General features: G+C 42.3%; 1 protein-coding gene across 3 annotated transcripts in view; it reads left to right on the plus strand.

Moving 5' to 3' along the window:
- The window catches only part of MAP2K4 (mitogen-activated protein kinase kinase 4), a 77,936-nt gene that overhangs the window by 19,112 nt on the left and 31,782 nt on the right, over positions 1-27,042 (plus strand). For 2 of the 3 annotated variants that reach the window (XM_005220369.5, NM_001099038.1), the window contains 1 exon segment: positions 10,454-10,556. In XM_005220369.5, coding sequence (XP_005220426.1) covers positions 10,454-10,556 — 103 coding nt within the window. 3 annotated transcript variants of the gene reach the window in all.

Raw genomic sequence — 27,042 nt, forward strand, 5'->3', positions numbered from 1 at the left:
TGCAGGTGCTATTATAAAAAGTCACCGGAGTGCTAAATCTAATTTCCAGTGGTCAGAAGTCATCCATATGAGTATGTAGGTTCTGAGCGTGAAAATGCTTTTGTTCAGATGTTGACCATGTCCCCGAAGAAGCAAGGGGTTGTTATATAATAAATGAGGTATGCTCTTGAGGACTAGTTTAACATTATATGTTGTAGGCCTTTTGGCCCCTCTTCTAACTATGGATGATATTTTAGAATTGGAGAAACTATCCTTGAAATATAGCGTCGCTTCTGCTTTAGGTGGCACAAGCTGAAGGCTTGCTCACAGGTTTGGGTAGCATAAAAATATCAATTTATAAATACTGGTGAAAATAAGGAAAGATTTACTTCTTGACGTTAACTTCTTTTGCCTTTAGTAAATCTTAATATTCCTCACTTTTCACTGTTTCGCATTTTGACACTGAGGTATTTTCTGACCCTACACAGTCTTCCAGCATCAACTGTGCAACTCAGTTCTGACACTGTCTGCCTGGGTTTAGCATCACATCTCACAGGTGAAAGGGTTCAGCCCCATAAAGTGGCCCTGACTTCAGATCCAGCTGCAAATGGGGTGCCCAGGCTGCACACATTTCTCCCTGGCTGACTGCATGTCACAGGGTTCCCTTAGCACCTCCCCGCCCCCCCCTCCCCCGCCAGGGTTCACTTGTTTGCTAGAACAGCTCACAGAACTCAGAAGAACACTGCACTTATGTTCACCAATTTATTATAAACGTGTGTAAGTCAGGAAGAGCCAAATAGCAGAGGCTAGGGCAAGGGATGGAGAGAGAGAAGGGTATAGCTTCCCTGCCTTCTCTGGGTGCATCATCCTTCTATCTCTTCTGTCTGTTTGCCAACCAGGAAGCTCAGAGCTAATTTTAGGGAGTTTTTATGAAACTTTCATTGCAAAGGTATGACTGATTAAATCGTTGACCTTTGGGAATTGAACTCAGTCTCCACACCCTCTCCCTTCTTTGGTGGTTGGTGGGTGGGGCTGAAAGTTACCACCCTCTGATCACTTGACTGGTTTTTCTGGCCACCAGCGCCCCCCATCCTGAAGTTCTGTATGCCCTCCCCACCCTCCACCTAATTAGCATAAACCCTGATGTAGTGGAAGAAGGCTTGTCATGAATAATAAAAGATGTTTATTACTTAGGAAATTCCAAGGGTTGTAGGAGCTCTGTCCTAGGAGCCTCAGACAAATATCACGTGCATTTTTTTTTTTTTTTTTTTAGTTATTGATACATCACAGATAGTGTCTGTAGCAAAACCTCATGCATACAGCAGACACATAGCTTTGAATCAGTACAGTTTCTAGACAGGCTAATCTGGAGTTAACCTGGAAGGAAGAGTGGGTACCTACCCACTGTCTCTTTGGCCATTGGATAGTTGATTTTCTGTTGTGAAAAGGATCAAGATGTCCTGTCTGAGGACTGAGTGGTACCTCCAGTGTGATGCTAAATTGTCTGTAAAAGAAACAGCTTCCTTTATCCTAATCTACTTGCTAATTTAGAGGATTAGTTGAGAAAAGTTAATTATTTATGACTGTGTGGGAATCCTTATTGGTATTTTAGGCTGATAAGGAGAGAAATTAGATGAAGAAATTAACAAAATGACAAAAATCTGGCTTTGTTGCATGAGAGTCTCTTGAACTGCAAGGAAATCAAACCAGTCAATCCTAAAGGAAATCAGTCCCGAATATTCATCGGAAGGACTGATACTGAAGCTCCAATACTTTGGCCACCTGATGCAAAGAAATGACTCATTTCTTTGCATCAAAATGATGCTGGAAAAGATTGAAGACAGGAGGAGAAGGGGATGACAGCATGAGATGATTGGATGGTATCACCAACTTGATGGACATGAGTTTGAACAAGCTCTGGGAGTTGGTGATGGACAGGGAAGCCTCGCAAAGAGGCAGACACAACTGAGCAACTGAACTGAACTGATAATGGTATTATTCTAAGTAAACTCTGTAAGGAGAAGTCAGATCTGGTTTTTTTAGGAGCTGCCCAGTCGAGTTCCTGCTGTTGGCTGAAATGGTCACCTCCTTAGCCCTGTGTCCTGGAACCACTCACTGGAGCTCTAGGTCAGTGGCACTTGCTTTGCCTTCATTGTGTCATGCACATGTTCTTTTCTTAGCACTGTGGTGCATATAAAAAAAGGTGTGAAGCACTGATTGGAAAAATACTGACTATATTATTAGAATATATGGTGAATGTGCTTGTTTCATTTATAGGTGGTGGGAAGTTAAAATGGTGATGGTAGGATGTTGTGGGTTTGCCACACAAGAAAAATAAATGTGATATAAGACCAGAGGGCACTTTGTTACCTGTTAGAGCTCAAGCATACCGTTGTGAGAACACCTGCACCTCTGCCTCCACGGTAAGGCTGGTGGAAGCTTCTGCGTGGCCTCAAGGTGTTGGAAACTGAAACAAGCCCTGTGACTCTTTTTGGCACAGTTTTCCTAAGTTTGCATATTATGTGACTTGTCCCACTAGAAGGAGGGCCACTGTGGATGGTTTTCCAGAAATCCTAACAGATTGGCGCATGCTGAGACAGTAACTTCAGACTTTGGGAAGCCTGAGGGGTCTAATGGGGAGGCCTGCCCATCTCAGGAGAAGGGAGCTGTCTAACCATCAGCGTAGAAAGTTTTGTTGGAGTTGATCAACACGGCGTTTATGTCTCACTTGTCTCCATGGGGCCCCTGTTGGTATGTTCACACGTTTGAGGCTTGAGAGCAAAATGCCCTGTGGATTTGGCTGAGTTTGGGGGGTTACGTGGATTTCAAGTGTTCTGCTGCCTGGACAAGGTGCTGGGAGCCGTTACTGACTGGTGTGCCGTGAATGTTCCCCTCCCTGACCAGGGTTCTCAGCGTGTGTGGCCACCGAGCTTCTGTGTGGAGGGAAGTAGGGTAGGTGTGTCGTGGGCTAGGCCTTTTGTACGGGGACCGTGAAGGACGAAGGTATAACGGAGATGCTCAGTAAGCTGGAGACATGTGAGGGACTCAGAATTCTCAGCGCCTCTGTCTGCCTCTCCCTCCGCGCTGGGACAGAGGTATGCTGACGGCCATGGCTGCCACCACTCTGCATCCATTTGGAACCTTCGCAGCTGGAATTCCCACTGTTAGGGTCCCATGGTGGCTGTGCTTGCACTGCCATTGGAGCAGGGCATTGTGGAGGGAGGGAATTGCCTTGGATAGCGATTCCTGTTTTCTTGGAGATTAAAATATTGTTAATTTAGCTGATTCCCAATCATTGGACCACCAGGGAAGTCTGCATACTTATATTTTTAAGGCCTTTTTTTTTTTTTTTTTTTAACGTGTTCTCTCGGCCTCAGCAAGGTTAGTTTTAGAGAATAGATCGGTCGCTTTTAGAAAGTTCTGGTGTCAGGAGCAAGGAAGTTATAATTAAAATAGAAAAGAAAAGAAAAAAAAACCCTTAGTGTAGAAAAACTGAAACAGAAAAGCAGAAAAAAATTTAAAAATCACTGATGATTTTAGCACTATGAATTAATTAACAGTGATGTTCTGGAGAGTGTGTATATAAATTATATACACATGTGCTTTAGTAAAATGATAGTTTATTAGACACATTACACACTGCCTGATTAAAAGGGGAAAAAAAAGCCCTTAAACTATTAACGTTAGTTCTAATGTTAGTAGTCTTTTGTGGTGTGTTTTCTTGGTGGTAGTGTGGTATTCCCAATGTGGGTGTGCCATATTTTTTATCACTCATCTAACACAAATATCTCTGCTTTGGATAACTTTCTTTGTTTAGTCTTTAACTTCCTAAAGGACGGACACTTAGGGATGGAGTTATTGGCTTAGCCATCAGGACACTTTGAGGTGTTCTGTAGGTATCACCCTCTAGAAACTGGGCCAGTTAACATTCATTCACAGCAGCGCATCGTTTGTTCTTTTGTTTGTCCGTGTTCGTCTGCTGACTGAAGAAGTGTTGAGGATTTATGTGTCTGGTGTAATTCTTGGGCCACTGAGGCACATGAGAAGTAGTTTCTGCACTGCTGGAGCTGAGGTGGGTAATGGACACCACCTGACTACACACAGCTGTGAAGGTGCAGCTGTGGTAAAGTCCCTTGGGGACCGCTGCCTATCATACCTTCATGAACTTTGATATTAGGGCTCTCTATTTATGTGTGGTATTTAAGGCAAAAATTGAATTTTATTTTTTAAATTAAAAAAATTGAATTTTATTTTTGGATGACTAGAAGAATTTGAAATTTTTTTTCATGTTAATGGCTTATTTCTATTCTATTTGTATTCTTTCTTTTGTTAATTACCCATTCATGCCGTTTGTGTATTTTCTAATGGGGATATTTGCTGTCATTGATTGGTAAGGCCCTTATACCCTCTCCTGGTGTGTCATTGCAGAAGGTAGTGGCTTCAACTGAGGCGCTGCAGTTCAGACAGAGGGCTTCCCTCTTTGCCTCTCAGTGACTCTGGGGTCCTCACAGCAGAACTTGGGTATGCCAAGATTCTGTCTGCATGGTGGTGTGGACAGGCTTCTCAGGTCCTGCAAATTTTAGTAGAGCCTGGACATTTATGCTGTACTGGTGATCCTGGGAGGGTCTTCCTGAACTGGCTGGCTTCCTGGGTATTTTTGAGGAGTTTGGACTAATCAGGATTTGGCCAGTTTAGTTGGAGGAGTTGCATTTGTTTGCTGGTTATTGACATCCCGTCTGTGTTAGTCCTTATCACAGCAGTTCCGACACGTAAGGGACAGTTTGTAATCTTGGTTTTACAGATGTGTGGATTACTAGACCACAGAAATATCCCTCTTTTTATCTTCATCAGTATTTCATTGATGCTCACTTAATATCTAGCAAAAGTACTTTTCTTCCCTATCCCTCCCACCACAGTCCCTTTTAATTTTGGCAGGATACCAAAGGCAGTAGTCTTTGTGGGTGGGTCAGTGCTTTGTCCTTTTGTCCCCTCGCCTGGCAGACTGGCTTGCATATAAGTGTGACATTTCTGCACCTCTGGCTACATAACTTCTTTCATTGGACTTCCCTCAAATCCATCTTACACACACAAGTGTTAAAATGTGATGAAGGGGCTGTTGGTTTCTTAAACTCAGCACAGTCCAGTTTCCAGAATACTTACGTAAATGGGTGAGTGACAGTGTTTTGTTTTATTGATGAGAGCTCAGAGTTCTAAGTGAGATCTTATTAATTTTTGGATGTTGCTTACCCTTATGTACCAAATTCTGGAAGAGGAGGAAGCAATGTAATGTTAGCTGATAGTGGCTCGTTTAATGATTGGAATGCCTGGGACTGTGAGCCTAGAATGGACAAAGTTGCCCATTTCTCCTGATTCCAAGTCAACGTCCTTCCTCTCTTACTCTTTTGAGTTCATGATATAAGAGAGAGCACTTGTCACGGTAGTAATGGAGGCAGAAAAGGGCATGAAAGTAAACTCTGCCACTTTATTTCCTCATTTCTGAAGTTGTTTGAGGTTGCATAGTTGCAATTGTCTTCCTCTTTTCCGGTGATTACAGATAACTTGAAAAATTACTCTGGATATTCTGTTTTGCAAATGACGTTACTCGGAGCCAAGGGAGAAATGAGAATTTAAGGCAGCTCTTTTCCCCCACCCTTGGTGGGGTGCTCTGAACACTTGTAGATCAGTCGCTAGTATTCCTGGAGGTATGATAGGAGTGCTCTGTTGTAGTTAAGGTTCCCACCTACTCTTGGCCATGGTTCTGGGGAGTCCCCTGTGGTGGCAGGGTGCTTCCTCCAGAGAGACTGATCTGATCACCTTTCCATCATTTCTGCCAGCTCCTCTGGCATGTGAATAGTGGCTTAAAACAGCAACTGTTTAATTCTTCATGATTATGTTTGTTATTCACACGTCTGTGTTCAGCTCGTTGGTCTGCTGGGGCTGCTTCAGCTTAGCTGGACTGGCCGGGCCTTCAGGCCTCCCGCTCCATGTGCTCCTTCATCGTCCAGGAAGCTTGACTGACCTGCTTTCCATTTAGACTCAGGAACTCTGCAGGAGGGTGAGAGTGGAACCGGCAAGGGCACATCCCAGGCCTGCCTGGAGTCAGGAGGGGGACACAGATTCCACCTGCGATGGCAGGAGCAGCCGAGTCACGTTGCAGAGAGGCATGGACACGGAGCTGTGGTTCATTGGTGGCTATTTCTGTAACAGTCTACTGCAGAAACCACAGATCTGAAAGCTGAAAGATGTCTTCCTTTCAGCCTCAATATTCAGAGTTGTTCTGTGGTCGGAATTAGAGCAAAAGATACTCCTGGGCCGTAGTGAGTATGGATATGCTTGGACAGGTCCTCTTGCTTCAGAATCGCTGTTCTGATTATTCTTGAAGATCCCATGCTTGGGAATGCTCCTCCCATGAGAACTGTGAGGAAGAAATTGTAGAGTGATGATACCGGAAAGGTTGTATAAATGTCACTGGCATCCTCTTAAGGCAGAACTTTGAAACCAGAATTTCAAGGGTGATGCAGAAAGGTTGACCCCTCTGTCCTTGGAGTGGCTGAGTAGGGCTTGAGGCTGCTGAACCACCTCGGCCAGCTTCGGGGCCAGCTGTGGTTCTCATTTTCTCCCTGCATTAAACAGATGTCCTCATTGTCATATAAATTGTGGCATGAAAAAAGTCAGACAGCCTTGCCCTAAAGGACACAGCAGCGCTCTGGGAATATGACTGGATGAAGACACATACTGTTTTCCTTATCAGTCAGGGTTTCTGGGTGCAAACAGTAGAAACTGATTCCAGCTGATTTAACCCACGCTTTTTGTTGTCTGGGTCTGTCCCTGTCAGATTTATTCCAAGATCAGTAAACATGTGAACCTATTTTCTATATCAGGCACTGAACTTGGGTTTCAGGTATACAAAGACAGTCTTCTCTATGGGAAACTCCTTCCATATAAATAAGGCGTTTGACCTGCCTTGTTTCTATCGTACTGCAGATAAAGGGGGAGGGTCTGTTTATTTCTGTTGATTGGTTAGGAATTTATTATTTGGTGACAGTCTTACCAAAGGGAGGATTATAATCACAAATTTGTAGTCTTTCTTGATAGTGACTTTAAATTACTTGTAAAGCTATTTTAATCCCTGTTAGCTTCTAAAAATCTCCACTAGCCATCTATAGTATCCTTATACTCTTTTCTGCCTGTTGCAGGCAATAGAAAAAAAAAAATCCATATTGATCCAATATCCTGTTTGTTTGTAGTTTTGTCAAAATATCTGAATACATGGTGACAGGTTGCCTTTAGGGTTTAGTTTTTTGGGGCCCTTGAGAAAGAGAGGTAAAGACAAAAAAGATCAGAACTAAGAAAGGTTCTTACTTAGAGAATGAATATAGAGGAAGAGATGCTTAAACAAGCAAACAAAAAGGGTCATGCCTACATTCAGAAATAGCCCTTAAAGTATTATAGAAGCTGCCTCTTTCTACCTTACCGTCCACCTCACCTTTGATGGCCTTTCTGGGGTGTTCATTGTCCTCTTAAATGTGGGGTGCACTGCTGAGAATGGGTCATGTAACTCAATCTCAGACTCTGAGTCATTGCTGGTTATAGATACTTTGAACTTTTATAGAACTCTTTAGTGTATTTTGTTGGTGAAAGATCAAAATATATACTTGGACTGTTTTTAAGGTAGCTGCAGATGTTTCTGAAGTCGAGTGTGTTTAAATCTCATTTATGTAAGTTAAGTCACATTCTGTTCCTTGTGTGCATGTTCATTTATATAGTAAATGTCCTTTAAGGACCCTAATTTATTTTTGTTTAATGTGAATGCAGTGTGAAAAGGAATCTTTGTGTGTGTATGGTTGTGTGTGTATTATATAAAAATACTTATTTTCAAAAGAGCAGTTTGAGTAAGTTTTAATTATAGTCACATGTTTTATTTGCCTACAAAGGTTAGCTACTGTCCTGTCAAGTTGGGCTTTTGCAGAGAGGGCCAGTTTGAGTGTCTGTCTTTGGACAGTTTTCACAGTGATTCTGTGTTCTGTTATTGTCCTTAGCATTTAATCTTTTATCACTTTTTCACCCTGCAGAGAATATGGGTGATGTACCAGTCAGTTTCAAACACACACACGACAGGTGGTGTTCAGCCTTTGATTTGGGGAGCTTGTAAGCATTGAGCTAATTCAAATTTATGATCACACAGGTTCTTAATTTGCCATATAAGGTGTCATTCATAGAGCCAGTATTTTGGGGGCCACCTTTTCTGCCCACTACCATCTGCCTCTGGTCCCTATGTAATTACATCTGTCCCACATGCAAAATACATTCGGCCTCCTCAACATTTCCCAGAAGTCTTGGCTCATTACCAAATCAGCTCAAGTCCAGACCTTGTTTAGACATCAGCTAAATCAGCTCACCAGTCCCAAATCTCGTCATTGGAAGCATCTCAGTCAGGTATGGGTGAGGCTCTGGAGTATGATCCATCATGACACCAGCTTCTTCTCCATCTGTGAACCTGGTAACTAGACGATGAATTATCTGCTTCCAAAAAATGTACAGTGGTAGGTTAGGCAGTGGATAACCATTAGGGAGATTTTCATTCAAAAAGGGAGAAAACTGAAGGCAGAAAGGAGTGAACAGGCAGTCACAAATAATTTCAGAATCTAGCAGGGCCTGCGAATGGTCCTCCACCTTTAAACCTTCCTTAAAGACAGTTTGCAGGACATGAAAGAACTTACTCATTTAAAGCTGCTGCTTGTTTGCTGCTGAACCTCTTCCCAAAGGTTTTTCTTCTACCAGTACTATATTTTGCTAGTGATTCTTTTACCTAGTCATCTGATCACCATATTATCATTAAAAGGATAAATATATGTGTACAAAAATAAAACCTCTAAACTTTTCAGTTTCACGTGAACAAAAGTTTTAACTGTTTTTGGTGTCACTAAGTACCTTTCATAATTTTTTCTCAGTTTTGTGTAACTTTTCATACCCTTGCCATTTTTTGTATTTTTTCTTGATTTGTGGGATGTTATATGTAGTTATATATAGATAGTTTTTGATTTTATATGGCAAGAATTTTCCAAGTCTTTATTTAACTTTTTAAAGTTTTGTTTTTGCATATTTAATACCTTTTGCATGTATAGTTTGAATATCCCTTCTCTACTTGCGATCAAATTAAAAATTATTATTACCTTTTTTTAAAAAGGCACCCAATAGGACAACTTCTGTGGAAAATTCACATTGTACTCTGCTTATTTCTGACAGTGGGCTCCTTAGGAATCACTGTTATCCTGTATCAAGGCATGTCCCTGGGAGCCGCTCCTGGAGCCCCATAGGAGCCCCGTGCTCCTGCCCTGTGGTCCTGTCCTGCCAGCGTGGTGCTCTCAGCCTTCCAGTCTCCTCAAAGCCCTGGGCCGAGTGGGTTGAGCCCTCTGACCCCTCTTCTGAATCCACTGAGGCAGGAAGGGGTTTGGATGGGAGAGATGTTGTTGGAATAGGTAGATCTGTGTATGATACATTGTGAAAAATGAATGTTGTAAAATGTATCCTTAATGTGTACATGCAACCAAGATGTATTAAAAATGAGGAAAAACCCAACTCTGTTACAAAATTTCCATATAGTAAACCCCTACACTAATGATTTTGTAAGATTTATTGACATAGGAAAAAAATGCATCTATGACTAAAGCATGTTGCAAATCAGTACTGTGGCCTGACTTTGATTGTAGAGGGAAAAAGATATCTGTGTAGAAAATAGTCTGCAATAGACAATGGTTATTTTGGGATAATTGGACTTTTAAGTGTATATACAAGTTTTTAAAACCCTATATACTTATAGGTGTATATATAATATTACATATTTTTGTTTATCTTTTCTGAATTTTCTGGCTTTTCTGTAAAGGACTTTTTAAAAAGAAATATAACATAAAACATTGATAATTTCTCTCTTCCCAAGCCAAATAAATTGCCCCAGAGAAATGATGGTTTGGCTTGCCCGTGTTATTAACTTGAAATTGACTGTTCCATGATGTTTTTAGCATCATGGTTGTGAAATGCTTTATATTCTTCACTCAGTTGTTCATATTGCATTTGAGGGGAAATGATTTTTATTAAACTAAAGAATTAAACCATAACACTGGAAAGGTACTGATATTTTAGTATTTTTCAATATATCTGCCGAGGAGAATGATTTTTATAGTGGTATTTTTACATGCAAAAGCCTTAGCACCTCTGAACAATATAAACTGAAAGCACTGAGTGCTGTTTTCTGTTCTTTTGGAGACAGTGAGTGATTTGTGGTTAGTAACAACGTTGGATCATTTTTATTTACTTTTTCTTAATTCTGAGAAATTCTTGGCCACCTCTCAAAATATTACATTAACTATATGTTAAAGCAGAATTTCCTTCGTCTTGGTGTGAATTTCTTATGCCCTCAGAATCCTACCTGTTTTATAGTACTTGAAACTTTTACTTTTTATTTGTTATTTCTTAGGTAAACGCAAAGCACTGAAGTTGAATTTTGCAAATCCACCTTTCAAATCTACAGCAAGGTTTACTCTGAATCCCAATCCTGCAGGAGTTCAAAACCCACACATGTGAGTATTCCTGGTAATCAAATAAAAGGCTCAACTCAAGCAAAGGTTTTAAAGTTATTGTTATTTTATCAATTTTTGCAAGTCAAGGGGTTGTTGTTTCTCCTATTTTATGGGCCATTTGAAATATTGCTATTTGGACTTAGAAAAGCTGTTGATCCTATAGTCTGAAGTAGGCAAACACAATTTTCCTTTCTAAAGTTTTACTTGAAGAAAAGAGCTGAAGATTCAGATACTTTTATACTGTTTTAATTTCTCTCACTGAACACTGAGAGTATTGTTAATACCCCTCCTTCTGGATTTCCAGTTGAGTTGTGAGTAGTATTCAGAAGGGTGGAGACGTGCACAAATCACCCCCACTCACAGGTGACAAAGCTGACTCCCATTCTGAACATACCTAGTGCCCGTCGGATTTCCGTGTCATAGTAAGTGGAAAGAGTATGTGCATGTCAATGTGCAGGTGTTAGTGATTCTTTAAAAACTGAAAAATAGAAATGACATTATCTTAATAGCACTTCACTGAAAAGTATTAAAAATATATTGGTTAATGTAAAACATTCTTATTACAATAATATTTTACAGAAACCTTTGAATCGAAGTGAAGTGATGTGTTAAATAATAGTGGCTTCTCCTCAAACCTGGCAGGAACATGAAGGGTCAGAGCCAGCAGATTTACATTTCTACTCATGTCCAGAAAGAAAAAAATTTCACCCATTTCTAGTATTGAGAACTATAAAGCAAGTGGTGGAGGACACAGTTAAAAAAGCTGTCAGATCCATTAGTTTATAGCTTTGTAATAATTCCTCAACACTTTGCATTCAGACTTTATTAGACTACAGATACGTTTATTCTTTCCAAAGAGGCGCGTTTATTGCTGTTTTCTTTTGAAATTGGGCATGCACAGTCACATTGGTAGAAGAGTGTCTTGCAGTAGGGATGCTGAAATATTTTTAAAGCATCAGTGTCTAGAAGGAAGGAATATATGTATGTGTATGCTCTTAGGCTTACACCTGTTACCTTAAGGGAAATGAAAGGTATTTTAAATGAAAACTGAGTAGCAGTTTATTTGGCTGGGCGTGGTGTCTGTCAGCTTTATTAGACTACTTCATTAGACTGCTGTTCCCAATGAGGTTTCTTGTCAGAGCTCAACCTTTTTACCTTCTCCGAAACATATTGAGGAAGGAAATTCTTAGTATTGCCTAATTAGTCCAAGCTCCAGCAGCAAGGAAACACTCAAAAGAACCTCCTTCCTCTTTTCCTAGAATTTCTAGTGAAAGCTAGTACAAAGCTAATTCCTGAACAAAGTCCATTTCTGTTACCTTGGTTGCTAATTGAACCTCATGTTTGACATCTGAGAAAGAAAAGATATGTAGTAATCGCCGAACTTGACAAATCTTTCTTTCATTTTTTTTTTTTTTAAAGCCCCCTTGGACAAAGAGAAAGACAACCTGATTTGCATTTAGAACTTAGAAAAACATTCCCATATCTGTACTCTCTTCTCTCACGACTTCTTCATGTCTAGGGGAATTCATGGACAATTTTTTTTTTTAAACAGTAAACAGTATGAAAGTAAACGTTCTTCCAAAATTTAAGTCAATCAGGTCCCTCCTTCCCCTCGGCCCTTTCTCTTTTTTAAACCTACTACTTCATAGTAGTCCTGTAACCAGCTAGGTTTCTTTCTTGTCTCTTCTCAGCAGGTGTTAAAAGTTAGAGAGGACACAGTAATAGACATTTTTACTTTGTGGTAGACTCTTTGGAACTTGATTCTGGTATGTACACGATTTAGACCCTGCCGTTGAGTTTTGTTATTGGCACTGGTCTGTACCTGGATTGGGAATAGGCAACTACCAAAATTGATACTCGTCAAAGACAGTTCTTCGCTGCTTAGTGGACTGGCATATCTCCTACCTCCCACCCACCTCCATGGGGCTCCTTCTGTGTCATCTCAGGGCTCATCACTGTTCAGGATAAGTTTGCAATTAGAAAATACAACTTGCAGTATGTAGGGGCTTTGAAAAAGATGTTTAGCTGCTCAGTCGTGTGTGACTCTTGGTGAGTCCATGGACGGTGGCCCACCAGGCTCCTCTGTTCCTGGGGTTTTCCAGGCAAGAATACTGGAGTAGGTTGCCATTTCCTCCTCCAGGGGATCTTCCCCACCTAGGGAAGATAGCACCTCTGTGCCAAAATGTTTCCTTCTCCTAAAATATCCTTGCATTCAGTGTTGTTTGTTTTTAACTTTAGTTGTAGATATAAATATAAACTTTAAAAATGAGCTTAGAGCACGATTAGATGAAACGTGAGCAGCTAATGAAGTTAAGCTTCGTCCCAGGCACGAGTTTCAGGCCCTTTTTGGCGTTGTGTGGGTGCAGGATTCTGTGGAAGATTGAAAAAAACAAGACAGTGGCCTTACTTTCTGAGAAATAGCGATTTAAATAAAATTTCAAGAAGACAGCGATTCGAGAAGTAAGGCATGGGGTAGTACAGATCAAGTGTCAAATGAGTGGTGCAGGAGGGGCAAGAGCACTTCCAGATAAACAACCTGGAGAATGTCACGGATGACCAAGGTTTGAACTGGGTTTTGAAAGCCCCGTGGAGGAGCTCAGGTGGAGAAAAGGGGGAGAAGGGCATTCTGGTGAGTGTCGGTGCACGATCCATTTGAGGGAGCCGTGCTAGGTCCGTTTCACTGTAGCGGAGGTGCTACTTGCAGATGACATATTCCTCTCTCGCTTTGCGCACTATGTCCTTATTGTTGGTGTTCTACAGTTATATCAGAGTATGCTTAGGTTTGGGTCACCTTCTGTGTACTGGATGAATGGTTTTAGTCTGAAGATTCTTGTTCTCTGTTTCCGAGTTCCTGCTGCTTTTCTTTTGAAGATTCTTTCATGTTTCTCCTGTTCTCTCCTCCTGAAATGTGTGTTATTTCGTTTCTCTAAATTTGTATTCTGAATTCATATCCCTGAATTCCCGCGTGTTTGACTTTTCTATTTTTTAATCTTTGTTTTCTTGCTTTATATCCCAGGAGATTTAAAAATTTTTCTGGCCCTTCTATAGAATGTTCTGTTTTGGCAATTGACTTTTATGTCTAAGAGTTGATTCTGGCTTTTTTCTTGGTATTTTATTCTTAATTTATGGATGTAAAATCTGAAATTTAAAAATTCTCTTCGGTTCTCTAGGTAATCTGTTTCCTCAAGGGACACTGTTTCTTTTGTCTTTCTCTTTCGTGTTAGCTTTTTTCCACATGTCTAGTAATTCTTGCTTGTCCATTGATAGTTAAGGATGAGGAACTTAGAAAGCTTATTGGAGGCTCTGATCATAGGCGGTCAGCTGGTGGGCTTGCCTTGACTTTTCTGTGAGTGGTTTGAGTACTGGTTGTTAGGCCAGGAATATTCTAGATGCCATACTGAAGAGGCCAACATTTGCCCTCTTAGGCTTTGTTTTTTTCCAGATAGTATTTTTATTTTCCTTAGAGACATGTTCTCTTTTCATTTGGGGTTGAATGTGGGGGGACAGGAGATGCTGGGTAAACCTTTCTTTTAGAAAGAGTTTTAATCAGCTCTTGAGTTTCTGGGCCTTCTTCCTGCCCAGCTGTGGTTCCTTTCTAAGGTCATGTTGGAAGCACTACCTGCCTCTTGTCTTTGCTCTGTGCTCCTCTCTTACCATGTGTTGTGGCTGGCGATTTTCTATATTTCAATTTTTTAAAAAAACTCTTATTATGGAAAGCTGTAAATATATCCAAAACTGGAATATGGTAGATGAATCTTTATGTATTTATCAATCAGCTTTAGCAGTTAATATGGCCACTATTATTCCTTTGCCCTCCCTAGTTTTAACCAAACCTCAGACATGTTATTCCATCTACAAATATTTTAGGATGTGTTTCTAAGAGATAAGGACTCCTTTTAAAAAACACAATTATAATATTATCATTTTAATATCAAATAAGTGACTACTTCATCACTTTTTTTTTCCCAGGAGTTTGAAGCAGGAGCTTAACAAGGTTTTGTACTGCTCTTGGCTGGTACGTTTTTGAAACTGTAGAGTCCCTTCTCTTGGAATTCGCTAGTTTTGCTTTGTCTACATATTTCGGTGTGCTTCAAGGTATTCAGAAATTTGCCTAAATCTCTGTTTCTTTATTTCCTTTTGTTTTTTTAAGTCATTCTTTTCTTGTGTGTCCTTAAAGAATAAGACCACCTGAACAAGAAACCTTGGCTTTTATTTATCATTGGTTAAAATTATAGTATTTCCGACATACACACACAAAAAATGAGTGGTATAGTAGAGATTCTTGTACCTACAGCCTAGATATAACACATCTTTAACATTTTGCCCTTTGGCTCTTTAAATGAAAGATTAAGCTGTAAAATTACAGAGTACATAGGAAAATGAAAGGAAAAAATGTGTATCTGTCTTCCTTTACATTTCTATCAGGATTGGATCATACTCAGCACCGTACATGTTTCTGATACCCCAAGGGTGGTTTTACGAATGTGGCAGATGTATGCTGAAGTCATATTCTATATATAAAATTTGACAGGAACAGAAGTAGGTGCTCCACTGCCGTGGCCTGTGCTTTCATTGCGTCACATCTGAGTGACGTGTGAGTGCTCTCAGCGTGCTGAATCATTTGGAGTGCACCACATACCATTGTGATTCTAAAAAAACAGCCCTTTTATCTTCACAGCATAGCAGGATTGTAAAGAAGAAACACTAACTCAAAAGCTAATGTTGGAAATAAATAATGATGAGTAAAGATACATTTGGGGGTTTAAGCTAAACATTTTGAAACCATATGTTGTAAATTTAGGGGGCTCTTTTTCTGTTGAGACCAAGAAGATCTCTAGGATCTGATTTATCTTTGTTACATTGGAACAGAAAAAGGCTCACTTGTGCCCTGGAACATCTAGGAAGTAATTTTAAAAGAAGTTTTGAAGTCACTAGTTAATCACTAGTGTTAATTCCATGCTGTGCCTACTTAATAGAGCTGCATCTTAGAATGTAATTATAAATGACGTAGGCTCTTATTCCTGGTTAAATTGTGGGAGCTTTATCTTCTCAACTTATTCTTTATGTTCTCAACTTATTATCTTGGGTCAACCTTTTCATTAATGTGGGAGTCCTGGTTTCTGCCTCAGCATCGTCGTGGTCTCTGTGACCGTGTGTCACTCAACTCTGATCTCAGTTCAGGCACTGAATTAGGGTAATGACTTACATTATTGTATATGGTGAATGGCAGGGAACAGGGGAGAGAAAATGAATAGGAATCAAGCCAGTTTCGTGCTCTTTTCTTGAAGTAAAAATCTCCCGCACGAGCCTGACAGGCTGTTTGTGGAGGTGGGAGAGACGTCTGTGGCGGTGTCCGCCTTTGTTCCCCAGCGTAGTCCCAGGACATCAGCGTGAGCAGAGAAGCGCTTTTCTCCATTTGAAGTGTTTAGTCACACTCATTTGGAATCACAGTCATTTGGAATCTCTACGTTTCTGTGGTGGGGCTCTTTTACATGATGGCAGAAATATTTATAGGTACAAATCAGTGCATGTTCAGTCGCTAAGTTGTGTCTGACTCTTTGTGACCCCATGGACTGTAGCCCACCAGGCTCCTCCTCTGTCCGTGGGATTTCCCAGGCTGGAATACCAGAGTAAGTTGCCATTTCCTTCTCCAGGGGATCTTCCCAACCTAGGGATCGAACCTGCATCTCCTGCCTTGCAGGTGGATTCTTTTTTTTTTTTAATGTATTTATTTATTTTAATTGGAGGCTAATTACAATATGTGGTGGTTTTTGCCATACATTGACATGAATCAGCCATGGGTGTACATGTGTCCCCTCTGTCCCAAACCTCCCGCCCCATCCCATCCCTCTAGGTTGTCCCAGTGCACCTTGGGCTTTGAGTGCCCTGCTTCATGCATTGAACTTGGACTGGCAATCTGTTTCACATATGGTAATATACATGTTTCAATGCTATTCTCTCAAATCATCTCCCCCTCGCCTTCTGCCACAGAGTCCAAAAGTCTGTTCTTTACATCTGTGTCTCTTTTGCTGTCTTGCATATAGGGTCGCCATTACCATCTTTCTAGATTCCATATATATGTGTTAATATACTGTATTGGTGTTTTTCTTTCTGACTTAATCCACTCTGTATAATAGACTCCAGTTTCATCCACCTCACTAGAACTGATTCAAATGCGTGTTTTTAAATAGCTGAGTAATATTCCATTGCTGTGATGTGCCACAACTTTTTTATCCGCTCGTCTGCTAAGGGTCGTCTAGGTTGCTTCTGTGTCCTAGCTATCGTAAACAGTGTGCAGGTGGGGTCTTCACCACTGGTGCCCCCTGGGAAGCCCATGCCCCTCGGTGCTTCATCGTGTCCAGTGCTCCATACCTCTACGGACTGTAGCCCGCCAGGCTCCTCTGTCTGTGGAATTTTCCAGGCAAGAATACTCCCAGTTAAAAAATGCTAAATGTGTCAAAATCTGTGGGGTAATTACTTATTTTTGGCTGGCTTAGATTTACTGCAGCAAACTTCATTTTTCTTACTGTAGCAAAATATGGGTCACATAAAATTGAGCATCCTAACCATTTCTTAGTGTACAGTTTAGTAGCATTAAGTGCACTCGTGTTGCTGTGTATCCGTCACCACCATTCATCTCCAGAGCTCTTTTATTTTCTCAGACTGTAACGCTGTGTCCATTGAACACTGACGCCCCATTCCTCTTTCTTCTGCTCTCTGATAGTTACCGTTTTAATTTTATTCTCTGTTTCTTTGAATCTGATCACTGTAGATACCTCATATGAGTGGAATTATACAATACTTGTTCTTTTCTGTCTGGCTTATTTCACTTGACATAATGTCATTATACTCCATCTGTGTTGATACGTGTCAGAATTTTCCTCTGAGGGCTGAATGATATTTATTATATGTATATATAACATTTTGTTTTCCATTATCCATCGATGGCATTTTGGTGTTGCTGACTTTGTGGTGAGCAGTGCTACCGTGTGAGGTAATCTTTCACAGCGTTTGTTGTGGTACATCTCACAGTTCAGAGGGGTCTGATCTCGTCCTCCGTCCCCCACTCCACCTCAGCCGCGGTTCCCCTGGTGGTTGTGGTGCCTGGAGGGTCGTGCTGCCAGGCGTGACTGAGCTGGTCCTCTGTTCCTCTCCACCCTAGAGAGTCACTCGTGTAATCTTAAGCCGGAGGTTTATAGCTGAGGCATTGGATGTTAATTCTGGAATATTTTTTTAAAGAAACGAATATGATAAATGCTGTTGATTTGCCTGTCTCCTGAAAATGAATTTCATTTTGGTGTTTAGTTTGGTGTTCCCACTAACTAAACTAAATCCCTGGTGGTTCATATGGTAAAGAATCTGCCTGCAATGCAAGAGACCCGAGTTTGATCCCTGGGAGAACGAAATGGCAATCCACTCCAGTATTCTTACCTGGGAAGTCCTATGGACAAGAGGAGCTTGGCGGGCTTCAGTCCAAGGGGTCACAAAGGGTTGAACACAACTGAGTGACTAACACTTTCTTGGTGCTCCCACAGCATGGGAGGCTGTGGCAGGTTAGAAGCAGGTGAATGACAGAATCTGACTTATGTTCTGCGGTGATGATTCTGGCTGCTGTGTGGAGTGTGTTGGAGAGAGGCTAGAACAGACTTAGAGAGACCCAGTAAGACTGCACTGGTGTAGCGGAGATGTAATGGGTGGTCATGATGTTAGGTGGATGGCAGGGGAGGTACAGGAAAATGGACAGATTCTAGAGATTGGGGGAGGTAGCATTCATTAATGAAATTGGTAATAATTCGAACGTGGGTTGTGAAGAGGGGAAGGCTTTCATGGTGACTTCCAGAATTCTGGCTTGAATGACAGGTTCAGTGGCTGTTCCTGGGATGAGGACCATTGGGTCTGGAGCTTTAGGGATGAGGGAGCACAGACAAGCAGGAGTTCAGCTTGAGGTATGTTAAGTGTGAGCTGCCTGAGAAAGCTCCCAGTGGAGATCCCAAGGAGGTAAACATGGCACACACTCTGGTGTTGAGACTGAAAGTGTGGTACTGAGAGGGAAGGGTGCAGGTCGGGGGTGGAAAGCGGGGAGCTGCCGCCAGTGGATGAGACCGTCGGTCCAGGGCTGGACCCTGAAGAAACGTGGCGTTCAGAGGTTGGACAGGAGGAGCAACAGGCTGAGATAGGAAAGACCCTTGAGAGGCAGGAATTACATCTGTAAAGTGTGATGTTCTCGGAACGGAGCATCGTTTCTGGGGGTGGGGGTGGGAGTGGGGGTGGGGGATCTGCCGAGCCTAGTGTTCTGAGGGTACTGGGAAGGCTGTTTCTACTGGTGAAGACTCCTGAGGTGCACTTTTAACTTATCCTGCTTGGGGGGATGGGGTATTAGCTGCCAATGGAGATTGGAGCCCAAATGGGGAAAGGATCTTATGAAAATTTGTAACCTGCTGGTTTAGGGCAGCCTTCCTACCCTTTCCTGTAAAGAGCAGAGCCCAGAAAAGCCATTCCAGTAATAAGCCTTAAGTACAGCCGACAGTGATCAGCTCTTAGGGTATGTGCAGCAAGATGTAAATGTGAACGTCTGTTGCATTCTATTACTCTCTTCCTTTGTGACTAAAAACAAAGTACTTCTACTTCATAAATCACTACTTCAAAATGCTGCAGACTTGTACAGTCAGTACTTTCTGTTCACTGAATATGAATATCAGAATTTGAATGTTTATCTTTGGATTGTTTGAGCGATTCTTCTAGAAAATCTTTCCTTTTTCAGCTTTTCCTTTTGCCTCATCTTGGATCTTAGCAAAGATACTCATTTTGTTAGTAGTGCCAGGAAGCAGGCAGTTTCCATGGCAACCGACAGATTGCGTTTACTGTGGAAATTTCCTGAATTAACAGAGCTGCATTGCAGAAGGATGCATAAAGCAGTGTTCATCTAGAGATCCTAAGAACATGGACACAGAAGAACAGTTGCAGTGCGGTGCAGGGTATGTGTTCCGTTTGTTTTCCTGTCTGAGGACGCTTACGCATTCTATCTATTTATATGCTGAGGAGAGAGTGAAACAGCTTGAGGCATTTTAGTGTGTGCTTGCTAAAATCAAGGAAGCTCTGGGAAGGAGGTGGAAGGGATAATTTGGGAAGAAAGAAATGTTTGACAGCATCCGGAGGAAGTCAGGGTAACAGTAAATGAAGTAGAAGAACATGATAATGAAATAAGAGGAGAAAACACATTTCCAGCTGATTAGATAATAAAGGGGTCTTATGAGAGGTAGCTGTGGACACAAGAAGATACTTATTTATCAGGGGAAAACGAGCAGGCCTTGGCAGGCTCGGGGAGTCACACTTTCCCATGCAAGCAGGAAGCCGCTGCTGAGGTAACGACTGCCGCTGGAGACCCTGCCACTGTGAGGGCACCCGAGCCGGGTGGCATGTGCGGCCTCGTGCCCTCACCACCCTGCACAGGGAGAAAGGGGGGAGCCACAGAGGGGTCTCTCCCAGGGCATCTGGGCAGGCTTTTCCAGAAAAAGCAGGAAGTGTATCTCAAGATTAATTCCTGGAAATAAAACTATAGGATCTGGGTAGATAATTGAAATTTCTTCTCCTCCAGAGCATAATTGTAAATTTGAAAGAGAAGCGATGTGAGAAATGAATGGATAGGACTCAGATCATTTCAATGATGAGTGATACTTAGCCGACTGGATGTCATTTAGATTACGCAGTCAGCAGACTGCAGCCCGTGGGCCAGGTGTGGCCTGCTACTGTGTTTTTGAAAATCAAGTTTAATTGGGATGTAGCCATACCCATGTAGTCATATGTTTGCCGCAGACACTTGTGTAGATGGCAAAGCATGACGTATTTATTGTCTGTCCCTTGACAGAAGAAGTTTGGCGGCTTGTGATTCAGACAGCATGTGGGATTCCTAGGGCTGCCGGAACAAATTACCACAGACTTGGTGGCTTCAAGCAACAGGAAGGTGTCCTCTCAGGTTCGGGAGGCCAAAATCTGAAGTCTTGGTGCTGGTGGGGCTGTGCCTCATCCAGAGGCTCCAGAGCCCGCCACCCTCCCCCCCCACTCCCAGTCCTGTTTCCAGCTCTGGGAGCTCCTGGCATTCCTCGGGTTTTGGTTGCACAATTCCAGTTGCCGCCTTCCAGACCTCCCTGTGCCTCTCTGTGTGTCTCTGTTTTCTCCTTTTCCGTCTCTTATAAGGACACTCATCCTTACATTTAGAGTCCTCCCTACTCCAGGACAGTCTTCTCTTGAGACCATTTTCCTACTTACACGTGTAAAGATACAGTCATCTTCTGAGGTTGCAGGGGGGACATGTCTTCTCTTGGAGCCGTGATTGAGCCCACTGCACGTGGTGTTGCAGAGCTGAGCTTTGGCTTCTTGGACCACGTGCTGCGTTACGAAAAACCGGTTCCTGGCAAGTTTCCTTGGGAAACCTATGAGGCAGATACTCTGAAGTAGACTTGTTGACCTGCTGGAGAGGACATTAAACTAACTTTTCAAGGACAGGACACACAGGCGCAGTTGCAGTCACAGCACACGGCCTCTGTGATGCAGACAGAAGCAGCTGGGCGGAGGTGGTCCTGGAATATTCACAGGAGAAGTGCTAAAACATTCCTGGGAAACCACGAGCATCATCTGCTGTTAAACATCACCATCCGTCTCTCCTCAACTGCCACCCCCTAGGAAACAGCAGAGTGAATCTGGAAATGTATTGAGAGGTGGTTGGAACCAAAATAAGAACCAGCGTTTTGAGAGATTAGACTAGATTGTGACAACGGGAAGTGTGTACATGATTTAAAATAAGTAAATTTCATACACGAGCAAGTGAACAGAACCATTAGTTGGAGGCTTGACTCTGGTTGGAGAGCCTCTGTGTTGTCAAGAGAGCGTATAGACTGTTGGCCTGGGCAGGTGAGGCCAGTGATGTCTCCTTTACCTTCTGAACGCATTTATGAGCCATGGTCGTGATGGTGGATTTCTGTCCCTTGGAAGCCTCAGTCAGCGTGTTTGGGTCTATTTGGAAATGTTTCAGCCGTGACACCTGCCTGTAGTGAAGAATCAAATGTAGACAGGGGATTCTAGTGAGAGTGGTGGAGCTGCAGAGAAAACTCCCTTTGCTCTGTGATCTCAGGGACCCCCGCCTAGTGCCTGCATCCTCACCTGTGTACCTGAAAATGAGCCCCTGGTATAGACTTGATGGACATAATCACAGAATTAAGCAGAACTAAGCAACGATGGTTAGAAGTGGATCCAAATTAGGGTTCACCAAGAATAAGCAATACAAGCCAGCCTACTATGTGGGTGTGTCTTGGTCTCACCATATGTGGGCACAGAGGAGGAGCACTCAGCCCGTTCCAGGGCTCTCAGGCACAGTTTCCTGAAGGACGAGACTAGATGAAGCTCGTATTTTCTTTCTAATGGGATTCTGTTAGTGTGTGACTCTGGATCTTGAGTACCAAACTGAGAAGTTAGGAAGCAGTAGGAACGGGAGTTCTCTTTTCTTCTTCCTTTCACGAGATATTTTATGTGTTAAGTGCCAACCATGGTGAATTGTATGCTTTAGAGAAGAATTCAAACCCACTACAATGACTTTAACTTTTAATGTTTCTATTGGCACCTAGAGTATACATAAGGAAATAGAATGAGATAAGGTTTAAAGCACATAAGTTGTGATTAAGCTGGTTGATCACAGTTTACACAAGCTAACAATTTAACACTCCAAGGTTCAAAAATATACTAGGTTTCAGTAGATATATAAAATACATGCTAAATGTGTCTGCTAATAAAATTTATTTCTATAAAATCTTTTTTCTCACTGGCTTATTTGGATAAACGCTCCCCCCAAATATTAAAAGCTTGAGAATATAGTTTCATAGTTATGTGTTTAAAAGACAGTTCACACAGTAGTAGTGTCAAACATTAGCTATAGGTTAGGAATGAAAGTGGTTCAGACTCTTGGTTCATATTTGTTTGAGGAACTAAAATTCTGATTTTGTAAAAGTAATTTCATATTTGTAGTACAAAATGATATGTGAGTAGCAGCCACCTGCTAAAACATTAAAAAAAAAAGGTGAAAATATGAAACATAGAAAATTAGGACAACTTAATGCTAAATGCTATGTCTGATCACGAATAACAGTAACAGGGTAAAGAAAAAAGGTACCCAGGGTTTCTCTTCCAACATTGCTGCAGAGACTGCCTGTGGTAGGGGACCCCCCCTGAGCCTCTGGTCTCAAATGCAGAGAGCATCTTCAGTCCCTTTTCTGTCCCGCCCCCTCTTGGTAACCACAGAAAGTAACTGGGGAGGGGTGGGAGGAGGAGGAGACATGGATGCTGACCTGTTCTGCTGGGTAGTGTGTCATTCTGAGATGTGTTGCAGGTGGATGCAGGGAAGGGTTGGAGCAGCAGATGGACTGGGAGATGTAGTTTGTTCGTGCTGCTGTCAGTCGAGAGCACAGTGCTGGAGAACAAGGAGACTGGGGGTGGTCCATTTGCCTTGGGAGCAGCCAGTGTTCTGATTGGTGACGTGCTGAGCCCTGGATGCCTCAGCTGTGTGCTTTCAACTATAGACATGTGACAGGCACACCCCTTTCACACAGAGTGGGGTCCAGGGAAGCCAGTCTGTCTGTCTCCCTCTCAACAGTTTTATCAAGGGGTAATGGACACAGAATAATCTGCATGTATGTCAAGTGTACGTTTGCTAAGTTTTGCTGTGTGCGCCCATGAAGGCATCACCACAAGCAAGAAGGCAGACATGTTCATCATCCCCAAAGTTTCCTCCTGCCCCCTTATGGTTTTTACATCTAGACATTTGATTTGGTTCTTCTCTCCATTCTTTAGTTTCTTGAACACATGGAATGCAGTCATAAGCACTGTTTCATTGTGCTTATCTGCTCATTCTTGCCTCTCTGTCATCTCTGGGTCACTTTGAGTTGATTGCTTTTTCTCCTTGAGATGGTTCCTAGTATCTTGCTTCTTTGCATCCTTGATTTTATATTGCGTGGCAGATATGGAGTGCTGGCTATTTTTATATCTTACGTATTTTTGAGCTTTCTTCTTTGGTTAAGTTACTCAGAAATACTTGGATCCTTTTGGGTCTCCCTCTTTAGCTTTGGTAGGCGAGACCGGATCCTTCCGTGTGCTTTCTTGAATTCCCCATGAATATGGAGTTTTCTACTTGGCAGGCGGGGATTGTTGTATTAGCTTGGGTATCCTTCCCTGTAATGCTTTTGGGTAGCTCTTTCCTCAGGCTTATGTAGGTTCCTCATAAGCTTGTGCTGATCAAGGGACCCCTCCTGCGTGTCTCTGGGGTTCTTCTGTGCAGCTCTCTTATCCAGCACTCTGCCTTGAGAACCCAGTCTCCCCAGGTGCCCAGACCCAACACCTTCACGTGAGGGTCTGCCTGCATCTGCCCTCCCTGTGTTGCAGTCTGTGCAGCCTTCTCTAGGCAGTAAGTTGGGGTGCTGTAGGGCTCACCTCGTGTATTTCCTGCTTCTCAGTGCTCACTGCCCTTTGCTGCCTGCTGTCCAGGGTTTTCAAGACATTTCCATATATTGTCTGATTTTTTAGTTGTCAGTCTGTCTCCTGACGCTCCATAGTACCCTGAACACAAGTTTCATAAGACACTCTTTGTGAGATGGGAGGAGAGGTATGGAATTAGGGAATCATATATTCAATGCTTTGAGAAAGAGCATCTCTGAATATGATATTGCACAGCATTCAAAATCACTTCCCACATGGATGATTAGCATTTGTAATTAAGTAGAAGAAATCATGGCACTTCTTAAAAAGGATTGGAAAGTATTGAGGAGAGAACAAATTTGGATAAATAGGCAACTGAATTACTGAAAAGGGTGATAGATGAGAAAAAAAAAGACAGTGCTAGGAAACTGAAAATGCAGTGGTGGAGTGAAATCCATATGCATGTGGAAGTGAACTTAGATGGTACTGCAGGATGCAAAAGGATGTGGTGGGAATGATTAATTCTAAAATGCCCCAGTTACTGCATTTTTTGCATGTATAATTTCTTAAATGTAGTAGGAAGGTAAACAGCACCCTGGAGAAATATGTGTAGTACAGAACAAAGAGTTGACAAGGATGTTAACAGAAAAGGAAGTTTTTAGCAGAAGCAGTGGACTTCCCAGGTGGTACTTGTGGTAAAGAACCTACCTGCCGGTGCAGGAGATGTAAGAGACAAGGGTTTGATCGTGGGTCAGGAAAATCCCCTGGAGGAGGGCATGGCAGTCCACTCCAGTATTCTTGCCTGCAGAATCCCATGGACAGAGGACCCTGGAGGGCTACAGCCCATGGGGTTGCAAAGAGCTGGACACTGTCGAAGTGACTTAGTACAGCATAGCAGAAGCAGCAACAACAAAACAAACACTGGTGTGGGAGAGCTCTGCTTAAGGGGATGTTATCTCAGGTGGTTAACCAAAGAAGAAGCAATTGTTTACCGAATAGCTGAGAACATCCGACTCTAAGAGTAATAGATCAAAATGCCTCTTACGAGTGATCTAGTCACTGTTCAGGTTGGCCTGAAAAGGTGCGTGGGCCTGGCCCAGGGGGCTCCTGCCCCTGGTCCTGCGTGGTCAGTGCAGACAGACTCCTAGGCAGTGAGATGCAGCCACGTGGCTCGTGTAGTTGCACTCATGTCAACAGTGCGTTCAGTGACATCTGTAAAGCAGGAAGTGTGACAGGTCACTGTGTAATAGTATAGGAAAATGCGAAAGGTGTACACTGAATTGTTCATAGTGCTTTTCTCCCCTTATGATCGATTTCCTTTCTTAAATTTCTCTTCTGCCTGTGTAGCTGCAGGAGAGATTCAGATTGGGTAATCCGGTTGGAAGAAGGGATTCAGGTGCTTGTCCTGCTGCTGAATTTGCACAGCAAAGCCCTGTATGTAATAGACGTGGCGGTGGTGGGGGGTGGGGCTAGAGCCATCCGAGGTCACTTTGGCTGTGCCGTTCTGTGTCTTTAAAAAACAAGCCCACCCTCCTGTGTACAAAGCCGCAGGCAGCTTTATTAGACACATTAGATAGAAATAAAACTTTTCTCTGTGCCCAGTCTGATTATGTTCTGGAACATCATGTCACAGTTGTTTGACTTTTTAGGTATCAGTAGGATTTCAGAAACTCATAGATTAGTCTGGGTCAAAGAAGGGACAGAAATTAAAATACACTAGTGATGATTCAGTATTAATGGACAAGTTGCTCATTTCTGTCCCAAAGAACAATTATCAGAGAAAGTACTCAGCCATTCAGATGGCTGACAGGCACTTGAAAAGATGCTCAGTATCACTAATTACAGGAGAAACACAAACCCAAACTATAATGATGTATCACCAACCTGTCAGAATGGCCATCATCAAAAAGTGTACAAGTAGTAAATGCTGGAGAGGGTGTGGAGAAAAGGGAATTCTTGTACAGTGTTGGTGGGAATGTAAATCGGTGTCGCCACCGTGGAAAACAGTATGGTGATTCCTTAAAAAACTAAAAAAGCTACCATATGATCTATCAGTCCCACTCCTGGGTATATATCTGGAGGAAAAGACCCTCTCTTTTGAGAAGATATGTGCACCCTAGGGTTCATAGCAGCACTATTTACAATAACCAAGACATGGAACCAACCCAGGTGCCCATTAACAGGTGGTTGGCTTACTCAGCCATGACAGAGAATAAACAACTGTGATTTGCGGAGCCATGAATGAACATAGAGAATATTATACTTAGTAAAGTAAGTCAGACAGAGAAGGGTAAATATAACATGTGTGGAATCTAAAGACATAATACAGATGAATCTATTTACAAAACAGAAACAGAGTCACGTAGAAAACAGATGTATGGTGCTGACTCCTCCCGCCTTGGGGATGGCATCACGTAGCATGTGTCCCTGTGATTTTCACAGCTCTTTTCCTGTCTAACCGAGGAAGTGGATCTCTGGGTAAAAATCACGTTCTCCTGTTCATCTTTTTCTTTCAGCAGCTTTATTGAGGAGGTATCACCCATACACCATACAACTCCCCCATTTAAGCTGTATGATTCTATCGCTTTGAGTATATTCAGAGTTGTACATCTATCACCTTACTCAAAATTTGTGAATGTTTTCATTAGCCTGAGAAGATAACCCACATCCCTTATCTGTCAGTCTGTTCACTTTCAAAAAGAAAAAAAGGAGCTTATCCAGAAGCCATACAACAGGTCTACAGTAAGCTGAACTGTTTGCAGAGATACTTATAATTCTAAAATTTGATCTTTGTGGCAGTGTTATAACTGTTGTTTTTGTGTGACTTTATGTAGCAATGAAATAGTCATTTCATTTCTCAAGAATGCTAATGGTAAATGTTATGTGATACAGTGTAATCATGAGTGATAGCCTTTGCTGTATTCTGTTGGCTGGAAACAAGCCACGGGTCCCCTCTGTGTTCAAAGAGAGGTGCTTACATAGAGATGTGGGTACTAGGAAAGTGGAGGTCACAGGCACCACTTTAGAG

Source organism: Bos taurus, chromosome 19, assembly GCF_002263795.3.
Source record: "Bos taurus isolate L1 Dominette 01449 registration number 42190680 breed Hereford chromosome 19, ARS-UCD2.0, whole genome shotgun sequence".
Classification (NCBI taxonomy): Eukaryota; Metazoa; Chordata; class Mammalia; order Artiodactyla; family Bovidae; genus Bos; species Bos taurus.